General features: G+C 40.8%; 1 protein-coding gene across 7 annotated transcripts in view; it reads left to right on the forward strand.

The window, feature by feature from the left end:
- CNTN4 (contactin 4) overlaps nt 1-21,188 on the forward strand; it is a 1,107,632-nt gene that overhangs the window by 989,824 nt on the left and 96,620 nt on the right. For all 7 annotated transcript variants that reach the window (XM_049862392.1, XM_049862391.1, XM_049862390.1 and 4 more), the window contains one exon: nt 10,491-10,618. In XM_049862392.1, coding sequence (XP_049718349.1) covers nt 10,491-10,618 — 128 coding nt within the window. The remainder of the gene's footprint in view (nt 1-10,490; nt 10,619-21,188) is intronic.

The following is a 21,188-nucleotide window of genomic DNA, read 5'->3' on the forward strand; positions in this document are numbered from 1 at the left end:
AGAAATACCACAAGTGGATGGCTTTAACAAAGAGAAATTTATTTCTTCAGAGTAAAGTAGGTTAAAAGTCCAAATTCAGGGCGTCAGCTCCAGGGAAAGGCTTTATCTCTCTGTCGGCCTCCTCGTTACCTTTCCCCAGACTAGGAGCTTCTCTGCACAGGGACCCCGGATCCAAAGGATATGCTCTGCTCCCGGCACTGCTTTCTTGGTGGTATGAGGTCCCCAACTCTCCGCTTGCTTCCGTTTCCTTTTTATCTCTTGAGAGATAAAAGGTGGCACAGGCTACACCCCAGGGAAACTCCTTTCACATTGGATCAGGGATGTGACCTTCCCATCCTAATCCTCTTTAACATAAGATTATAATCACAGAATGCAGGACAACCACACAATACTGGGAATCATGGCCCAGCCAAATTGCTACACAGATTTTTGGGGGGACATAATTGAATCCATAACAGTGACCACATGTATCACAGAATAAAACATTGCCCAGTCCTGTGCCATCTTCATGATCGTTTGGTGTGTTTGAGTCAATTGTGGCTTTTGTGGTACCTTTCAACCTAGGGGGCTTACCTTCCGGCAGTATATCAGACAGTATTCTGTTGTGATCCATAAGGTTCTCATTGGCTTATTTCCGGAAGTAGATCACCAGGATTTTCTTTCTGGTCTGTCTTAGTCTGGAAACTCCCCTAGAACCTGTCTACCGTGGGTGACCCTGTTGGTATTTGAAATACCAATGACATAGCTTCCAGCATCACAGCAACATGCAAGCCACCACAGTATGACAAACGGACAGATGGGTGGTGGAGACAAAATTAGCCATATTTGGTGTTTTATAATATATCTGGGCTCTCGAGGAATATTAATCTCCCTTATAGTGCATAAATTTATTGTTTCACTTCCAGGGCTTCAACTTTCAAATGCTGTTTCTGGAACCTATCATGTACAGAAGAAAAGCCTTTTATGACCCTTTGAGATTATTTTAATTACATATAAGTGTAAATGAGCTATGTTATCCCTAATCTAACAATGCTAAAGATGATTTAAAATTTAAGTAAGTTAACCGTTGGGAACGTTCTTTGTGTGGGTGTGTGTATGCATACACACATGCGTGTGTGTATGTGTATGTGTGCACCTGTGAAAGGGAAGTATTATTCTTAAGTCCCCTTTTTGCACAGTAGAGGAAGTGATTTTCTAAGTTGTATTCTAAAGCAGTTTACTTATAAGGGACATTTTTCCGTATGACTCAAAGACAGGCGAGGATATGCCACCTCCCTCACCAGCAGTTCAGCTTCCATGCAGAACTACTCAGAATATCATGGGTCACCATTTTGAGATAACCCTTCTCTTTAGGGTGATAGAATATTGTGGAGTTGGCAGCTTTTGTCATCTGTTACTAAAGCCCCCAAAAAGAAAAGATCAGCACTTTTAAAGGTCCCACATCCCCAGACTGGATTTGATTTATAAGACTGACAAGGTCAGCTCCTCAATGACTGTAACACAGAGCCTCATATTAAGAAAGAGATTCAATTTATCTCATAATTCCAGATATGCTCCTATCCTCTATGAATCGGAAATCTCCCAGTGGCAGGGGGGAACCAACACCTTCCCTACATTATAGGTAATTTGCTATGTTGTAAATTAGATGACCTTTTGTCATGTCAGGAAAATTAAGTTCTGTGTCACGCCTTTCTTTTTGCTGCTTTATCATCTTTGACTCCTCTCTGATACTATCAATGATTTAAAAAGAGCCCACAGGTAGGTCAGTGCTAACCTATTCTAAGCCAGGGAAGGATTTACCTTTTCAATTCTTTTTATCTAACTCTATCACTATTCATGAGTCTTATTAGGAAGAGTTCCAAGTTCAATATCAAGGTAATAGTTACAGGGCATTTTGATTGTTGGAAGAGTAAGGTGAAATGGAACACAAAAGAAACTTTGAACTTTCATCAAGAAACAGACATGTAAATAAAACTACCCCTGGATTAGATTCAGGCATTATAGTCATGAGGAAAAAAAAAGGTTTAAATAGGATCCAAAGTGAAAGGAAGCAAGTATCTAAATATTAGTTTTTGGTTGCATTTCAAGAGTTCCTTGAGTTAGTTCAAATTAACACACTAAAGCCAAATGCTGGCTTTATGGCTAGTTCCTCACTCATAAAAGTCTCATAAAACAAATTAAAAGCAACAGGCCAAATTGTATACCTAGCTTTTATATGCAGAAATAAATAACCAAACATTTATGATACAGCTGTGTATGAAGAACGATCTGGTTGATTTTTTTCATGCTCGGAACTCTGTGGTTATCCTTCCATAACAGAATTCGTTAGTCTTCTATTAATAAGTGCTGTAGATGGGCCCATCACAGTGTCTGCAGACTTCATCCACTTGTCTCCACTTCTGTTGCTGCTTTCAACTGAACGTGTTAAGTGATTGGACTCCTCCAGTCATAAGGGCTGAATGTCGAATTCATCACATCTTAAACTATTGGCTTCTATAACTGGGACATCCAAGGGATGCTGTTGGCTTCAGACATGGATGGAAATAGAGCCTCAAAGATGTCAAAAGTTCTCTGCATCTTCCCCCTCTCTCCCTCTTGGGCTCTTTGCTTGAACTTCCGTAATCACACTTTCTCTATATGCTGGGCAAGATGACTGACAACAGCTGCATATTCCCACCCTCCAAATTTAATAATCCCAGCAAAAAGCAATTATTTCTTCAGATAACTCCAGGCCGCGGTGGCACCAAAAACAAAGACAAAAAAAGCCCGTTGCCGTCAAGTCGTTTCCAACTTATGACGACCCCATGTGTCACAGAATAGAACTGCTTCATAGAGTTTTCTGGGCTGTAATCTTTACGGAAGCAGATCACCAGGCCTTTCTGTTGTGGTACCACCAGCTGGGTTTGAGCTGCCAACTTTTTGGTTAGTAGTCAAGCACAGTTTGTGCCACCCAGGGATTGTGGTGGCATACCTGTTTGTAAACCAATCACAGTAGACAAGAGAATAGGGTCTTCTGAATGGTCAGTGCTGGGTCCCTGCCCATCTTTACAGCTAGATATTGGGAGAGACAACATCCCCATTAGAAAAAGCAAAGTCCCTTCTATGCACTTTTAAAAGTGTGTGTATTTTAGCATGTAATGCATTGGCATTAGTTCTAGACACATAATCATCTAAAGTCCTTCTGATTTATTTTGAACTTCTTGAGAATATAAACTGTAACTTTCACTTCTCTGTATCCCCAGTATCTAACACAAGGCCTGGTAAATAGCCGTGAATGAATGGGTCCAATTTTTTCATTCTATCTGTATGACTACTTGGTGTCATTCATATGCTTCATTAAAGTGCTGTAGGATTTCAGAGGGGACAGAACTACTTGACAACAGTCTTAGCCTTAACAGCATCCTTTCTAAATGTTAAAACAATGGATCAAGGAGGATGCAGAGGCTCTCTTAACAGAACCTGTGGCTCGTGCACTTATGTAGTGCATTTTGTATGTCAGACTGTATTCTACACACTGCACATCTGCTTAACCCAATGAGACCTACTTATTTTATTATTCCATTGTCTCAAATAAGGAGACCTAGGCACAGAGAAAATAATATACCCAATACCACACAGCTCATAAGTGGCAGGAGTATAATCTGAACCAAAATGGTTTTGTTCCAGAGTCTATGCTCTTAATCACTACACTGTGTTGCTTGGATAAGAAAGTGGTCGAGTTTCCCAAAATAAAAATTTCTTCTAACTTCATATTACCCCCAATTTTGGATTATATCTAGAAACACTAAGCAGTTACAGCACTATGATTTGATTTAAGGACAGTTATTCAAAAGGTGGAGCCCTGGTAGCGTAGTGGTTAAGAGCTTGGCTGCTAACCAAAAGTCAGCAGTTCAAATCTACCAGCTGCTGCTCCTTGGAAACCCTACGGGGCATTTCTACTCTGTTCTGTAGGGTCGCCATGAGTCGGAATCGACTCTACAGCAGCTGGTTTGTTTTTTGTTTTTTGTTTTTCCAGTTAATCAAAAGGTTGGCTATCTGAACCCTCCTAGTGGCTCTGTGGGAGAAAGACCTGGTGATTTGCTCCTATAAAGATTAAAAAAAAAAAAAAAAAGATTACAGACTAGAAATCCCTATGAGGCAGTTCTATTCTGTCACGTGGGGTTGTTTGAGAGCACCCAACAACTAAAAGTTACCTCTTCTGCAGTTGTCTCCCTCACTGACATTCTCCGTTGCCTGAAATTCTAGCTTTAGAGGATTACCTCTTTTAATTACCTCTTTGCAAACACCATCAGGAGGATTAAAATTAAGTCAGTGTCAGCCACTGAAATCTTAAAAATGAGTATTAAAAGTCATTTGTAAAATTGCTTCATCATATCACAAAGCCCATAGGGAATTGAATAGGTAGGTTTGAGGGAAAGGCACAAAGAGGGCCTTGTACTAGGACTGTGAAGATGGATCTGGGTCCCACAGCTGGAGTGGCAACAATATGTTGGGTGTCTTTGGTGCAAGTGACATACCAAAGGTAGGAAGCAAGGAAAAATAAAGAAGCAGGGATGGACATGACATTGGAAAAACATTTGTAGAGCACATTACAGTTAATGGAACTTTTCATGTACCTTTTATCTCCTTACCAAAGATAATCACCATAAACACACTGTGAGATTAAAAAAACAAAACAAAACTGACTTAGCCCAGTACTTTAAAAAAAAAAAAACTGTTGCCATCGAGTTGATCCCAACTCATGCTGACCGTTTGTGTTACAGAGAACTGTGCTCCATGGGAGTTTTTGTTTTTTACCTTTATCATTTTTTTTTTCCCCATGATGGCCAGGTTTTTAATTGGTTTTGTTCATTACTGTATTTTTTTAGTTTTGCTGTTGTTGAGAATATACACAGCAAAACAGACCAATTCAACAGTTTCTACAGGGTCAATTCAGTAACACTGATTACGTTCTTCAAGTTGGGCAACTATTCTCACCTTCCTTTTCTGAGTTGTTCCTCCATTATTAACATAAACTCACTGCCCCCTGAGTTTCCTATCTGATCTTTGTAGTTACTCTTGTCAATTTTATCCCGTATAGATAGTTCTTAAAAGAGTGTAATGCTCAAAGCAGATACTTTTTACTAGTTAAGCTAAACTATTGTTTGGTTTTAAGCAGGCTTTACAGGATGTTTTTGATTCAAGGCTTAAGCTTATCGCAGGGCAACAGTTTCAGGGACCCATCCAGCTTCCATGTCTCCAGAATGTCTGCAGTCCGTGAGAATGCGAAATTCTGTTCAAAACTTCCCTCCTTGTGATCAGGATTCTTCTGTGAATCTTTGATCAAAATGTCCAGTAATGGTCACCACTATCTTTTCTTCTGGTCTCGTGGCAAAGGAAGCAGTTGTTCATGGAGGCAATTAGCCACACGTTCAAACCCTCTTCCTATTCCTGACTCTCCTTCTTCCTCTGTTGCACCAGGCGAATAAAGACCAATTGTTTTTTAGATGGCTACTTGCAAGCTTTTAAGACCTGAAGATACGCAAAGAACTAGGAGGTAGAACAGAAGCCCTCAGCACATTATTAGGACAAATAACTGGGATTCTCATGAAACCATGACCCTAAACCTCCAAACCAAGGAACCAAATCCCATGATGTGTTTGGTTGTAAATAAGCAGGCTTAGCAGCTACTTTTTTGTTGTTGTTGTAAACATGTCTGTCACACAACTTTTCCCAGTTGAACTTTTTACAGGTGTACAACATATTGACAGCACTTAAGAGTAATCAGTTGTGCAAGCCTACCCTTAAGCAATGTAATTTTCAATCACCATAAACCAAAATTTAGTACTGTGTAAGCAGCAACCCCCCACCCCCACCCCCGCCACCCCTGGTAACCACTAATAAACTTTGGTCTCTATATATTTACCTTTTCTTGTGTTTTTATATAAGTGAAGCCAAACGATATTTGCCCATTTGTAATTGACTTATTTCACTCATCATAATGTCTTCAAGCTCCATCCATATTGTAGCATGTATCAAGAGTTCATTTCTCCTACTGGCTGAGTAGTATTCCATTGTACGTATGTACCACATTTTGTTTATCCATTCATTGTTGATGGGCATTTAGGTTGTTTCCACCTTTTGGCTATAGTGAATAGTGCTGTAATGAACATTGGTATACAAGTCTCTGAGTCTCTGCTTTCAAGTCTTTTGGGGTATACCCAAAAGAATTGCGGGATCACATGGTAGTTCTATTTTTTGTTTTTTGAGGAACTGCCACAGTGTCTTCGCAGTGACTACCATTTTGCATTCCCACCTGCAACGGATAAGGTTCCAATTTCCTTACATGCACTCCAACATTTGTTATTTTGGGTTTTTTTTTTTTTTTTTTTTGCTTGTTATCTTAGCCACTTTTAGTGAAATGATGTCTCATTGTGGTTTTGATTTGTATCTCTCCGATGGCAATTTTTTCATGTGTCCATAGGGTTTTCAATGGCTGATTTTTTTTAGTAGATCACCAGCCTTTTCTTCCAAGGTGCCTCTGGGTGGATTTGAACCTCCAACCTTTTAGTTAGCTGCCAAGCACATTAACCAAAGAGACTCAGTAATTTTTAACAGGGGTAATTTTGCCCTTCAGAGGACATTTAGCAGTGTCTGGAGAGGTTTTTGACTGGCGGAGAATGCTGGAGTCTAGTGGGTAGAGGCATGACTTCTGCTACATATCTTCCCAAGGATAAAGAATTATCTGGTACAGTGTATCAGCAGTGCCAAAGCTGAAACCCCTTGTCAGAGCTTAAGTAATTTGGCCAAAATTATACACTTAACAAATATCAGGGTCAAGGAATAGAGCCCAGGTCATCTAGTGACAAATCCTTGTTTCCTTTTTCATATCCTTTGGCATTATACAGTGTAATAGAAGATGTGGCTTCAAGTTTTGGGAATATAAGGATAGTGTTTTAAATAATGTAAACTATTAATAGGCCCTTGGGTTTTGAAAAGGAGCTCTGGTGGTGCAACGGTTAAGCATTCGGCTGCTGACTGAAAGATTGGCAGTTCAGACCCACCCACTGCCTGGGTGGGATAAAGACCTAGCAATCTGCTCCCATAAATATTAAAACCCAAAACAGATCCACTGCTGCCGAGTCAATTGTGACTCAGAGCAATTTTATAGGACAGAGTAGGACTGTCCCATAGGGTTTCCAAGGCTGTAACCTTTACGGGAGCAGATTGCCACATCTTTCTCCCAAGGAGCTGCTGGTGGATTCAAACAGCTGACCTTTTGGTTAGCAGCCAAGCACTATAACCACTGCACCACCAGAGCTCTTCCGTAAAAATTATAGCCTAGGAAACCTCATGGGGCGGGTCTGCTCTGTCACATGGGGTTGCTATGAGTTGAAAATAGACTCTATGATACCTTACAACAACAACATGCTTTGCAAGAGTTAACTCGCCCTTCAGAGTGTTTAATATGTCCCAGGCCTTGCTACAGCTTGGAACAAAATGACTCTACATCCAAAAAAAAAAAAAAAAGTCACCTTACTAGTTGAGTTTTCATATATCAACATTTCATAATTTCTAGTGAGTTATTTTATAAATAGGAATATGATTAACTCCCTTAAAGCTATTTTTGTTAGGTGGTATAAAGGATTTGAAAGTTTAGAATGATTATTGAGGTAATTAGGATTGGATCGTCACTCTGTTTTTGTCAGTACCCCTGCTCTTCGGCCGAGGAGGTACCAGATGATCTTTACGAAGCAACTGTTGTGTGTGTCTCTGTGGACAGAGTGAGCAAAGGGCCACGTTGTGTCCTGTGCATTGACTTGGGACGACTTAGCTCGTTTGATATTGACTTCACCTTGTCAGAAATGATACTCGAAATACAAAAAGAAGGCTGATTTAATTACTATATTAAACGAAAGTATATTAAGAGTCCAGGTTTTCCCCATTTGTACAAATGACTAAATAAGAGAACACTATTTTTAAAAAGAGAGATAACTGTTTTTGTTGTGTGATGTTGAGTCGATTCCAACTCATAGCAACCCTATAGGACAGAGAACTACCACATGGTGTTTCCCAGGCTGTAATCTTTACGGGAGCAGATCTCCAGATCTTTCCTCCCACTGAACAGCTAGTGGGCTTGAACCGCCTACGTTTCAGTTAGCAGCCAAGTGCTTAACCATTGCACTACCAAGTCTCCTTAAAAGAAAACAAAAACAAAAAAGCCAGTCCCAATGTCATCGAGTTTATTCTAACACATAGTGACCCTGTATGACAGAGTAGAACTGCCCCATAGAGTTTCCAAGGCTGTAGTCTTTATGGTCGACAGCACTGGGTTTTTTTTTTTTTTTTTAGTCTTTATGGAAGCAGACTGCCACATCTTTCTCCCTCTGAGCAGCTGTGGGTTCAAACTGCTGACCTTTCAGTTAGCAGCTGACTGCTTGACCACTGTGCCACCAGGGCTCCTTTTATATATCACAGAAGGGAATATATCAGGAGCTTCTCCAACCAAGAACCCCGGCTCCAAAGGACATGCTCTGCTTCAGGCACTGCTTTCTTAGAGGTATGAGGTCCCTATCTCTCTCTGCTTACTTTTCTCTTTTATATCCCAAAAGAAACCTGCTCAAGACACAGTCCAATCTTGTAGACTGAGTCATGCCTCATCAACACAGCTGCCACTCATCCTTCCTCGTTAACGTCATAGAGGCAGGATTTACAACACATAGGAAAATCACATCAGATGACAAAATGGTGGACAATCACACAATATCAGGAATCATGGCCCAGCCAAACTGATACGCACATTTTGGGGGGGACACAATTCAATTCATGACACACATTAACTATTGTATGAGCCCTGATGGTGCAATGGTTAAGCACTCAGTTGCTAACCACAACACTGGCAGTTTGAACCCACCAGCAGCTCCACGGGAGAAAAGACCTGGTGGTCTCCTCCCGTAAAGATGACAGCCTAGGAAATCCTATGGGGCAGTTTTACTCTGTCCTATAGGGTCACTGTGAGTTGGAATTGACTTGACTGCACACAACAACCACCACAAGGACTCCTGCACACGAGCTCTGTGCAGGTGCAGGAGAGAGAACAAAAAAAAACAGCAAGTGCAAAATCCATGAGGGAGGATAGAGTGTGAAATGCTCTTAGAACTTTGAAAAGGCCAACTTGACTAGAGTTCACGAAGAGTAGGAAGATTAGAATGAAATAAAGTAGAAGAGAGAAAGGTGGAGACCAGATCCATTAGGCATTGTATATCTTAAAACCAAAAACCCAAACCCACTGCTGTCAAGTCAATTCTGACTGATAGTGACTCTGTAGGACAGAGAACTGCCCCATAGGGTTTCCAAGGCTTTAATCTTTATGGAAGCAGACTGCCACATCTTTTTCCCTCCGAGCAGCTGGTGGGTTCAAACTCCTAACATTTTGGGTAGCAGCTGACTGCTTAACCACTGTGCCACCAGGGATCCTTTTGTAGACAGTAGAAGGGAATATATTCTGAGTGTAGTGGGGAGCCAAGGAAAGCTCTCTAAACTTAGGGAGTGATGTGATATTATTTATATTTTTAAAAGATCATCTGGCCAGTAGCTGAAGAACGGATTTGCGGGACAAGAGTAGAAATCGGCACACTAGTTATGAAGCAAGAGGGAAGTGGCAGAAGAGATGGAAAGAAGTGGGTAGATTTGAAATATATAGTAGAGATTGAGCCAGCATTTACCTTGAACGAGCTATCTGTGTGCATTACTTATTTCTCTTTCAGCTTCTAAGCCAGGCTGTATGTCTTACGCATCTTGATATCTTCCTGCTCTTCTGCCACAATCATGTTGAAAAAAAGGTTTTCTGAAATCCTTCCTACCCCAGCTTCTGTGTCTGTCAGCAGGAGTGTTGCCTTCCCCCTGGGTAGTAGACGTTGGTCTCATTGTTGGGCCAGAGATGTACAATCCACATTAACTATTCTGCCAAAGTCACACTTAGTTGTGGAATATTTTAATTTTTTATGTTCGTTTCTTGCATCTCATTAAAACTATATTGGCTGACATATTTCAGAACATAAATATGCTTAATAATGCCTTATTTAATTAGAACCTCTCATCTAGAAAAACCACTTTCAATGAAAGTGCCTAAAGTGGTCAATCAAGGGATTTTTTTCTTATCCCTTATTAGCAGTCTCAGCAGTGATCTACAGTAAGCCTTCCCTTTAGCCTTTCCTTTGCATAACAGTAAGCCTTCCCTTTGCATAATGTGGCTATAGCTACCAAAGAGGGAGAAATGATTACAACTCATCTGAATATTGAGAACATTTTAGCAAGAAGAGTTATTAAAAGTACCAAACAAGTGACATATCCTAATTATATTTATGTTGCTGTAGACAAACACCCTAAATAAAGATGAGACTGTTAACTGATACAGCCATAACTTATGGTTTGAAAAGACAAGAGAAATCATTCGCAATGAGTCATGTAGAATAGATTTACCATCTTGGGTTTATTTGCTTTGATTTCAGAATTATCGTTTCTGAAGATGGAAGCCTCAGAATTATCAACGTCACTAAGTCAGATGCTGGGAGTTACACCTGCATTGCCACTAACCATTTTGGAACTGCTAGCAGTACTGGAAACTTGGTAGTGAAAGGTAATGGCTAACCCCAAAAAAGAACTCATATATTAATATATGTGCCCTCATTTCTAACAATGTATTCTATAGGCATGGCATCATTCATGTAAACCTCTACAGACATCACCATGCTGCTAAATTAATTCATCATGGCAAACATGATATGATTAAAAACTCCTGGCCAACTGTTGGTAATGAATATGACTGAACGACTATCTTATTTCAGAATCATCCAATACACTTTTGAGAATTACAGCCATTGTAGCTATTGTAGTATTGTAACTAATGTTATCTTCGCTCCTTTAATTAAATTTCCTTCGAGCCTCTATAGATTTGAAATTCATGTCGAGGAACAATGTGCTAACAAATTAAAAACCCAAGACTCAAATACTATTTTTAGCAAACATTGTTGAAACAGTGACATTGGCGATTTTTAAAAGAGCTGCGCCAGTTATTCAGAGAGATGGATATACGGATTATTACACTAATAAAGGGTTTTGGTCACCTCTGTGCTTTGCTTTAGTCACCCAGCCAACCCTGTAAGTTCTAAGGAAATAAAACATCCCACATACCTTAGACTGGGTGCTTTCTGGCTTATGACAGAAAGCCCTTTACATTCTTAGCACAGCACAGGGTGTGCAACTGTTCCAACCCCAGCTGGATGGGCTGGGCTGCAGTGCTGAGTAAGAATTGTTTAGGATGAGATCTTCATTTGCATGTCATTTGCATTTCTATCACTTTATACCTTGCTGGGTCATAGGATTTTTGAGTTGAAGGGATCTTGATGATTTGATTGAGGAAGCTAAGTCTCAGGTTGATGACTTTTCTCAAGGTCACCAGTAACAGAAGAGGAATTTGAACCCAGGAATCCTGATCCTTTGCACTACTTGAGGAACCCTGGTGGCAACAGGGTTAAGAGCTGGCTGCTAACATAAAGGGCCGTGGTTCCAGCCTACCAGCCAGCCACCCCATGAGAGAAAGACATGGCAGTCTGCTTCCGTAAAGATTACAGCCTCGGGAACCATGTGAGGCAGCTCTACTTTGTCATACGAGGTCTCGATGACTCGGAACTGACTCTATGGCAATGGGTTTTTGAGTTTTGTTCTACTTGGTTCTTTGCACTGCACGAAAAATTTTTCTTTTCATTCCTTTTTTCTATTTCTGGGTAATAGACGCAGATGAGTCATAACATGGTTTCCTTCTTATCTATGTGCAGCATCCTCTGTGAAGTAAGGTAGCCTAGCCTAAAGCAAGTAAAAATATCCCAAAAGAGTATTTGCCTCATTTTTTAATTTAAAGAAGACGGCTAAAATTCACCTAATTACATATTTTGGGCTCATTGGAAATTTGAAGAATGGATTTGAGAGACACGTGAGGAAAAGTATTACTAGTTTGGGAAGCCCTTTTATCATGAATGTACTTGTATATATGCAGATAGAAAATTGGAAGTCCAAAGGTTAGAAGTAAATCTGTACTTAGACTAACTCCACATATTTTAGTGCGTTTATTATTCTCAGAACAATAGCACTATACAGTATGACTGGCTATGTGTTCACTCTCACAGGGCAAATCAAAAGGAGGATAAATAATATCTGTAAAACAAAATCCCAGGTAGAGGTCTCTGCTAACCTACTGGGTATTTCCAGTGCAAAGGGAACTTATTGGTCAACTGTGTCCAGGAGGGACCCCAAGGTTTCAGAGCTGGGACCTATTAACCAATCTCCTCTATAGATTATTCGCTAGTTATGTGGAGATATAACAGAATTCTAGGGAGCAGTCTTAGGTAGTGATTAAGGGGTGTCTTAGTTATCTTTTTTTTTTTTTTTTTTTTGCGTTGCTATAACAGAATACCACAAATGGATGACTTTAACAAACAAATTTATTTCCTCACAGTTTAGGAAGCTAGAAGTCCAAATTCAGAGCACAGTCTTTAGGGAAAGCCTTTCTCGGTTGGCTCTGGAGCAATGTCCTTGTTTCTTCAGCTTCTGTTTCCTAGTTCTGTAGAAATCTCCCTTGGCATCTATCTTACCCTATGTCTCCTCTGCTCACTTATTTAATCTCTTTTATATCTCAAAAGAGATCGACCAAAATACGCCCTACACCAATTCTGTCTCTTTTACATAAAAAAGACAGTGTATTCCTAAGTGGGATTATAACCACAGGCGTAGAGGTTAGGACTCACAACAGAGATGGGGACATAGTTCAGTCCATAACAAAGGGGCAGGGTTCAGAGTCAGAGAGATCCAAGTTTGAATCTCATTTCTCCCACTTGCTAGCTCTGTGACCTTGGACAAGATAATGAACCTCTATGGGGGATAATTCCGATAATAGGAGTGCCAACCGTATAGGGTTGTTTTAATGACTAAATGAGATAATCCACATTAAATGCTTAGCATCATGCCTGGCACCCAGGAAATATTAGTAGTTGTTTTGTTATTTTTATTGTAACATTGATTCTGACTCATGACAACCTCATGTGTGTAGAGTAGAGCTGCTCCATAGGGTTTTCAAGGCTTTCAGAAGCTGATTGCCAGGCCTTACTTCCAAGGCACCTCTAGGTGGGTTTGAGCCAGCAACCTATAGGCTAGTAGTTGAATGCTTAGCTGTTTGCACATCCAAGGATCCTGTAACATAATAGCTATGTGTATATTCTAAATGATAGTGAAATGAACATTTCTGAAGTTTCTACCCCAAGCCGTTGGAATGATTAGCAAAGAGAAATGACCCTGCCACAAAGAAATGGCTAAGAGTGTGACAGAGGATTATAAAATACCTAAACATTAAACCTAAACATAGAACCATGTATATGCTGTTCTGTGTTATTGAAAGTAGGGCATTTTTGCATGTAGACACAAGTTATATCCTATATTTGCTTATCATTCTTGTAAGTCTTGGCTTCCTTGGTTTATAAGATAGTTGGCAGAAAGGAAAGCCTTCTATTTCCTATCAGAGTTCACACCCCAGTTGTACCACTAGCCCCACAACAAAACTGTTCCCAACCAGCCATGCAGTTCTCTGCTGCCTACCTTACAGATTAACCAGTGACGAAATATACCAGAGTCGTCTTTTTTGTGTGGATACAAATTTTGCTGAGAGTAATTTCTACCTATTTTAAAAGACTGAACACTTTATTTCTTGCCTTCTTGTAAGCTTTAGAGCAGTGATTCCCCAAGTATTGTATGTTGTTGTTGCTGAGTGCTACCAAGTTGGTTCCAACTCATTGCAAGTCCATGTGACAGAGTGGAACTGTCCCATAGGGTTTTCTTGGCTGCCATCTTCCTGGAAGCAGATGACCAGGTCTTTCTCTCTCAGAGTCCTAGATGGATTCAAACAGCCAAGCTTTTGGTTAGCAGCCACACGCTTAACTGTTGCACCATCAGCGTTCCTTAAGTATGGTGTAAGAGATAGTTTTAGGTAGTTCTTAGCTTAACTTTTTTCTATATACTAGTAATTTATTTGTTTCTCTCAGTGTGTAATAGGAAAAAGTTCATTTTTTATTAATAGCAATAATTTAAAAAACTTTCTAAAATATATTTAGGGAAGGGACAGGAACTGCTTGAATGGACACAGGGAACCCAAGGTAGATAGGAGGAATATGCTGTCACATTGTGGGCATTGCAACTATCACAAAAAATATGTAAAAGATAATAATAAAATACACTTAAGTAAACAAGTGAATCAGTACAAAGAAAATAATTGTGTATGTATTGTCATGAGAGGGTGTACAAAAAAAATCATGAAGATGATATAGGAATGACTAACAGTTGGGAAATATAATTCAAGGAGAGTTGTCAGGCGAGTTTAGTGGATTTGAGGACAGGACTGAGAGGAAGGTGTATCAGGACTAGGATACCCTACCTTTGCTGACCACAGGTTTTGCCACAGCAGGTGGAACACTTTGAAACTGGAAATTTTCTAATAAATGGTATTTCAGTCTCCTAATGCTGCCATAACACATAACACCACAAGGTGAATGGTTTTAAAGAACAGAAACTTATTTTCTCACAGTTTTAGAGGCTAGATGTCTGAATTCAGGATGTCAGCAGGACCATGCTCCTGCTCTCTCTCTGACCAATTTACAGGAAGAACCTTCCTCATCTCTTCCAGCTCTAGTAGCCTAGGTGTGTCATGGCGTTCCTTGGCTTATAGGCAAATCCTCACATGATGTCTTCCCTCTGTGTGTGGCTTGTTTCCATGCCTGTCCTCCTTTTTTATAAGACACCAGTCACATAGGGTTAGGACTCACTCTACTCTGGTAGAGGTCCCTAGGTGGTGCAAATGGTTTGCACTCGAATGCTGACTTGAAGGTTGGCAGTTCTAACCCACCCAGCAGCTCTGTAGAAGACAAGGTCTGGCGATTTGCTGCCATTAAGATTACAACCAAGAAAACCCTATGGAGCAATTCTACTCTATGTGCATGGGGTCACCAAGAGTCAGAATCAACTCGAGGGCAAATAAGAACAACACAACTACTACTGTGACTGCTGTTTGAGGTCATTCACTTAACTGAAAACATCTGCAAAGAAAAACTCTATTTCCCCAAACAAGGTCACATAACACAGGTACAGGAGTCAGGACTTCAACATACCTTTTGTGGGGAAACCATTCAATCCATAACAGGTGGGGAAAAGGGAAGGACTGAGGCAGGAGGGACCTGGCAGAATGTGAGAAGAGGAAGGCAGAGGTATGTACGCATAAGCCGGTGAGGTCAAGATGAAGTGTGCCTGGGAGCCCGATTGCGAGGCTGAATTCATTCCTTTCAAGGTGGAGTTCTCTCTCGGGGCTTGGCTGCTGGCGCTCACCTACAGTTAGTTTCTCTCCAGAGGCCCTCTGATTCTTGTATTATTCTTCTAGGTGAGGTGAGAAGAAAAGAAATATGAGCTTTATCTGGTCAATATGTTCACAGAGTTAACAATCCCGTTACTTTGGGCAAGGTCAGGAGAGATTTGAGAGAACATTTATCTCCTAATGCTTGCTTCTGACTCCCACTTGCATTAATGGGAAGGATGCGTGTGCACAGAGGGGCATCGACACCACTAGGTCTCCAAGAAGGACATTAACATAAACTGAGAAATACAATTTAGAAATCCGCCCCATAAAGCACGATAAAGGCAGAGAAAACCATTCTGAACTCCACATGAACTGCGCCGGCTACTGAATCGCACTTTGAAATGCTTGAACTCTGTACCTTTAATGCAGATGTAACAGTTTAGCCAGAAATATGACTGAGCAGTGCATTTTAATCCAATCTGGAGATCTACAAAGGGACTAATTTAGCAGAGACAGTGTTCTCTCACCTTAAAAAGTGCTTGTATTTGTTTTGATCTCTTCATATGTCTGAAATTAAAACACCATGAAGGTCAGACATCAGAACACAGCTTTTCTAACCCTTTTACAAAAATTCTATCAATACTTTTAAGGTCCAATTCTCTCCCACTTTCTGCCGCCTATATTTTGTCAAACACAGGGTCAGCAAGTAGGGGCAGAGAAAAGCAAGAACCCAAACCCATTGCCATCAGTTAATTCCAACTGACAGCGACCCTAAAGGACAGGGTAGAGCTGGCCCCATAGGGTTCTCAAGGCTGTAAATCTTCAAGGAAGCAGATTGCCACATCTTTCTCCCGTAGAGCAACTGGTGGGTTCAAATTGCTGACCTTTCAGTTAGCAGCCAATCACTTAACCACTGTGCCGCCAGGGCTCCTTTAGGCCAAGGGAAGGGGGGGAACAAATCCACTACGTTAGATACAGGAGATTTAAAATAAATCTCTGGCAAGCCACCAGAAAACGACTAAATTTTCAGATTATGCAGGAGCAGGCCCTCAAACTGCAGAATTCTGACAGGCACCGGGGGCTCTTGATTATCATCCCATCATCTGAATTTCTAAATTTTGCTGATTTTAGTTTTCAAGCCAGTTATAGTATATTTGGGATTTGGCACTCTCTTTTTTTTTTTTTAATTTTAAACAAGAGGTTTCAAGTCAGACCCCCAACTCCTAACAGAAAGGATAAAGATGTGTCTTAGCTGTTGTTGACATCACTAAGAACTACACGGAGGGCAGGCTCTATTTACATATGATACAGGCAGTCCCCAAGTTACTAACAAGTTCCACGCTAAGTCTGTCTTTAAATCAAATTTGTACGTAAATCAGGTACGGTTTATATCTAACATAGGTTAGTCAATATTTGTCTTAGTATGTAGTATATAGCGTATCTTTCTATGCATAAAAACATTAAAGCAACACAGATACACTAAAACATCTTTAACATAATAATCAGTAATTTTAATACTGTTTTGATGCGTATGGCAAAGTAGCTCCCGTTTCTTGTTATGAACTGTTGTATGTGCCTCTTATTTTTAATATAATAGCCTTTATGAGGGTTGTTTTTTTTTTTTTTTTTAATGAGGGTTGGTTCATAACCACGGGTTGTACTTAGATCAGACGTTCAAGTCCGACGTTTGTAACCCAGAGATAGCCTGTATTGTACTTACTAATTCATTTGTATCTCTATAACAGAGTTAAAAGGCATGCAGTTTTGCATGACACAGTGTCTTTGTTGTACAGGTTTCCCGTGAGAGATATTTTTAAGTAGCAGGCCTAGAGAAGCCAGCTTAGAGTGTTTGTCAGGTAAATAATAATGGTAATAGCAACCCAAGCTCCTATGATCACCTCTAGGGCTCAGAATGAAATGCAGGGCTTTAAGCTAGAGGTGCTATCGCCATAGTTATCTGGCTAAACTACATCCAAAATGACCTTGAGTAACTCTGTGGCTGATGGTTCCAGACTGTACTGTTGGCCGGTACCAAAGAACTTCATATGGCTACTGAGCAAGAGAAAGTTCATTACAGTGCTTTACAGAAATGCTGATTCCCTGGGCATTGCTCATCACTTAATAAGTCTAAATCTCTGTGCGTGAGGCCTGTTAAAAACTACACTTTTTAAATAAAATACCCATTGATTTTCATACATACCGAAGTTTAAGGGGAGTCCCTGGATGGTGCAAATGGCTAACATGCTCAACTGCTAACCTAAAGGTTGGAGGTTCAAGACCACCTGGAGGTGCCTTAGAAGAAAGGTCTGGTGATCTACTTCTGAAAAATCAACCATCGAAAACCCTGTGGAGCACAGTTCTCCCCTGACGCACACGGGGTCACCACGAGCTGGAGTCGAGGGACAGCAACTGATTTTAAAGTTTGAGAACGTTGTATTTTCAGAGGTCAGTGAATCATTGACCAAATCCACCACTACCTGTTTTTGGCTAGCCCATGAACTAAAAGTAGCTCACGTGTGTTTCCCAGATTGAAAAAAATCAAAAAGATAATAATATTTAGAGATGTAAAAATTTTATAAAATTCATATCTCAGCATCCATAAATACAGTTTCGTTGGAACACAGGCATGCCATTTGTTTGCATATTGATTATGGCTGATTTCAGGCTACAATGGCAGAGGTGAGTAATTACAACAGATACAGTATGATATTTAAGTACCTAGTTAATGGGGGGCAGTGTGGTTCAGTGGTAGAATTCTCTCCTTTTGCATGGGAGACTCAGGTTCAATTCCCAGCCAGTGCACCTCAAGCACAGCCACCGCCCATCTGTCAGTGGAGGCCTGTATGTTGCTATGATGCTAGACAAGTTTCAATGGAGCTTCCAGACTAAGACCAGATAGAAAGGCCTGGCAACCAACTTACAAAAATCAGCCAGTGAAAACCCTGTGGTTCACAACAATCCAATCTCAGTGTGCGTGGGATTGTCATAGTCTCAGAAACCCTGGTGGCGTACTGGTTAAGTGCTACAGCTGCTACCCAAGAGGTCAGCAGTTTGAATCCACCAGGCGCCCCTTGGAAACTCTCTGGGGCAGTTCTACTCTGTCCTGTAGGGTCGCTATGAGTCGGAACTGACTGGACGGCACTGGGTTTGGTTTTTGGTTTTGGGGCTGGCTCCACGGCAGTTTACGACAACTACATCATCACCTACATAGTATCTTCAATTTTGTCTCTTGGCCCACAAGCCGAAAATATTTACCAGCCAGCCAGCCTTTTACAGAAAAAAAAAAAAAAAAAAAAATTGCAGGTTCCTGCTTTAAATAACTTCTTCCCTTTCTTGATAGATCTTCAGAATTTGGCCTGAGGTGTCTCCTAGCCAGGTCACGCACAATTGTTTTGCTGTCACGCAGATCTTGCGGACATCTCCTTGAGTCTGATTACCAGCTGGAATTGGCAGAGACGTCTTTCTCAGGACCTTAGCCTCACCTGGGGCAAACAGGCTGAACTTACTATTTTGATTGAAGTTGAAAATCCAGAGGAGAGACAATAGAATAGCTTATTAGAAACCAAAACCAAACCAAATCCATTGCCGTCAAGTCGATTCCGACTCATAGTGAGCCAGACAAGAAGGGGGATGACGCTGGCTCTATCAACGTCTATTCATCTTGAAATTGAGGGGTGGGTGGAACTTAGAGATTGCCCCAGCACTCAAATTTGGGAGCAGGCTGCAATTTAGAGATTGCCCCTGGGCATTCATTACCCTTGCTGTGCCCCTGTGGTAGGCCAGGAAGAAAGAATCCTAAAGCACAAAACCAAGGTTTTGTAAGATACTAAATCACTTTCCAAAAGCCCTATTTCTTCCACCCTTGCCTTCCACATCTCTCAAGCTACGTGTTGCCTTTTTTTCCCCCATGTTGGTATTTTACGAATTTTTTTCCCCTTTAAAATTACTGTCATAGTTTCTTAGAGCTGCCATAACAAAAATACCACAAAGTAGGTGACTTAAAAGAACAGAAATTAGTTTTATCAAGGTTATGGAGGCTAAAAGTCCAAACCTGGGCCTGGGCTGCATCAATTCCTTCAATGGGCCTCTTTATTGGTGTCTGGTGGTTGCTGCAGTCGTCGATGCTCTTTTGCTGCTGATAGCTGCATCTGCTTTTGTGGTCACATGGTGTCATGGATTGAATTATGTCCCCCAAAAAATATGTGTATCAATTCGGCTGGGCCATGATTCCCGGGATTGTGTGATTTTCCTATATGTTATAAATCCTACCTCTATGATGTTAATGAGGGAGGATGGGTGGCAGTTGTGTTAGTGAGGCAGGACTTAACCTACAAGATTGGATTGTGTCTTGAGGCAATCTCTTGAGATATAAAAGAAAGAAGGTGAGCAGAGAGGCAGGGGAACCTTATACTACCAAGAAAGCAGTGCCAGGAGGAATGCGCGTCTTTTTGACCTGGGGTCCCTGGGCAGAGAAGCTCCTAGTCTGGAGGAAGATTGATGAGAAGGCCAACAGAGAGAGAGACTTCCCCTAGAGCTGACACCCTGAATTTGGACTTCTAGCATACTGTACTGTGAGAAAATAAACTTCTCTTAAAGCCATCTACTCATGGTATTTCTGTTATAGTAGCAATAGATAGCTAAGACACATGGCATCTCACCCTGTGTGTGTCAGTACTGTCTCTCCCTCCTTATCTATCCCACTGCCGTCGAGTGGATTCTGACTCACAGTGACTGTATGGGACAGAGTAGAACTGCCCCGTGTGTTTTCCAAGGAGCGGCTGGTGGACTTAAACTCCTCACCTCTTGGTTAGCAGCCATTGCTCTTAACCACTGCACCACCAGGCCTCCTTCTCGTCTAGACTCACCTTTATAAGACCATTCAGAAGAGATTAGGTTCAGGACCCAACCTACTCTGACGTGGCCTCATTAACATAACAAAAGAACCCCTATTTTCAAATACAGTGACATCCACAGGTACCCAGTCAAACCAACCAAACTGTTGTCGTCAAGTCAATTCTGATTCACAAGGACCCTATAGGACAGAGTAGAAGTGCTCCATAGGGTTTCCAAGGCTGTAATCTTTACGGAACCAGATTGCCACATGTTTCTCCCGTGGAGTGGCTGGTGGGTTTGAACCATTGGTCTTTCAGTTAAGCAGCCGAGCACTTAACCACTGAGCCACCAGGGCTCCTTTCCACAGGTACAGGGGCCAGGAATTCAACACAATTCCATCCACAGGAGTTATCCTGTATACAAATTTTACCCTGATTTCATTCAGATTTTAAAATATTTCTTTTTGCTCCTCTGTTTAAATATTTTAATAAGGTACACAAAATTACTTTTACAGTAAGAAGAAAATAAAATATGTGTTTTAAAATAGCTTTGATAGAAAAAGAATTCTCAGTGGGATCTAACGAAGACCATTTACAGCCCTAATGAGAAATTGTTTCATATTCTCATTCCCCCATCATGGAAAATGAAGATGCGTCTGTGGTTTACTGAAAATGTAATTGTATCACTGCCAGACATAGTGCTTGTTGCTCATCCCATCAAAAGTTCTTTATGCTTAGAAGGAAACAGGCCTTCAAATACATGTATATGGCAGACAGAAAGGAAACTTTCTTCCCCACATCGGAGAGTGTCTACAGCATTACTGTGGTGCACAAAATAAAATTCTTCTTCTATTTTAACTATAAGACATTGAGAAAGTGTCAGTCTTTCTATCCACAGCATCACAGACACAGTAATGTAGAGTCTTTTCAATTGAAACTTTTTTTTCAAAACGAATGAGAAATAGCCCACATCTTCTATGTAAAAT

This window comes from Elephas maximus, chromosome 20 (assembly GCF_024166365.1).
Source record: "Elephas maximus indicus isolate mEleMax1 chromosome 20, mEleMax1 primary haplotype, whole genome shotgun sequence".
Taxonomy (NCBI): Eukaryota; Metazoa; Chordata; class Mammalia; order Proboscidea; family Elephantidae; genus Elephas; species Elephas maximus.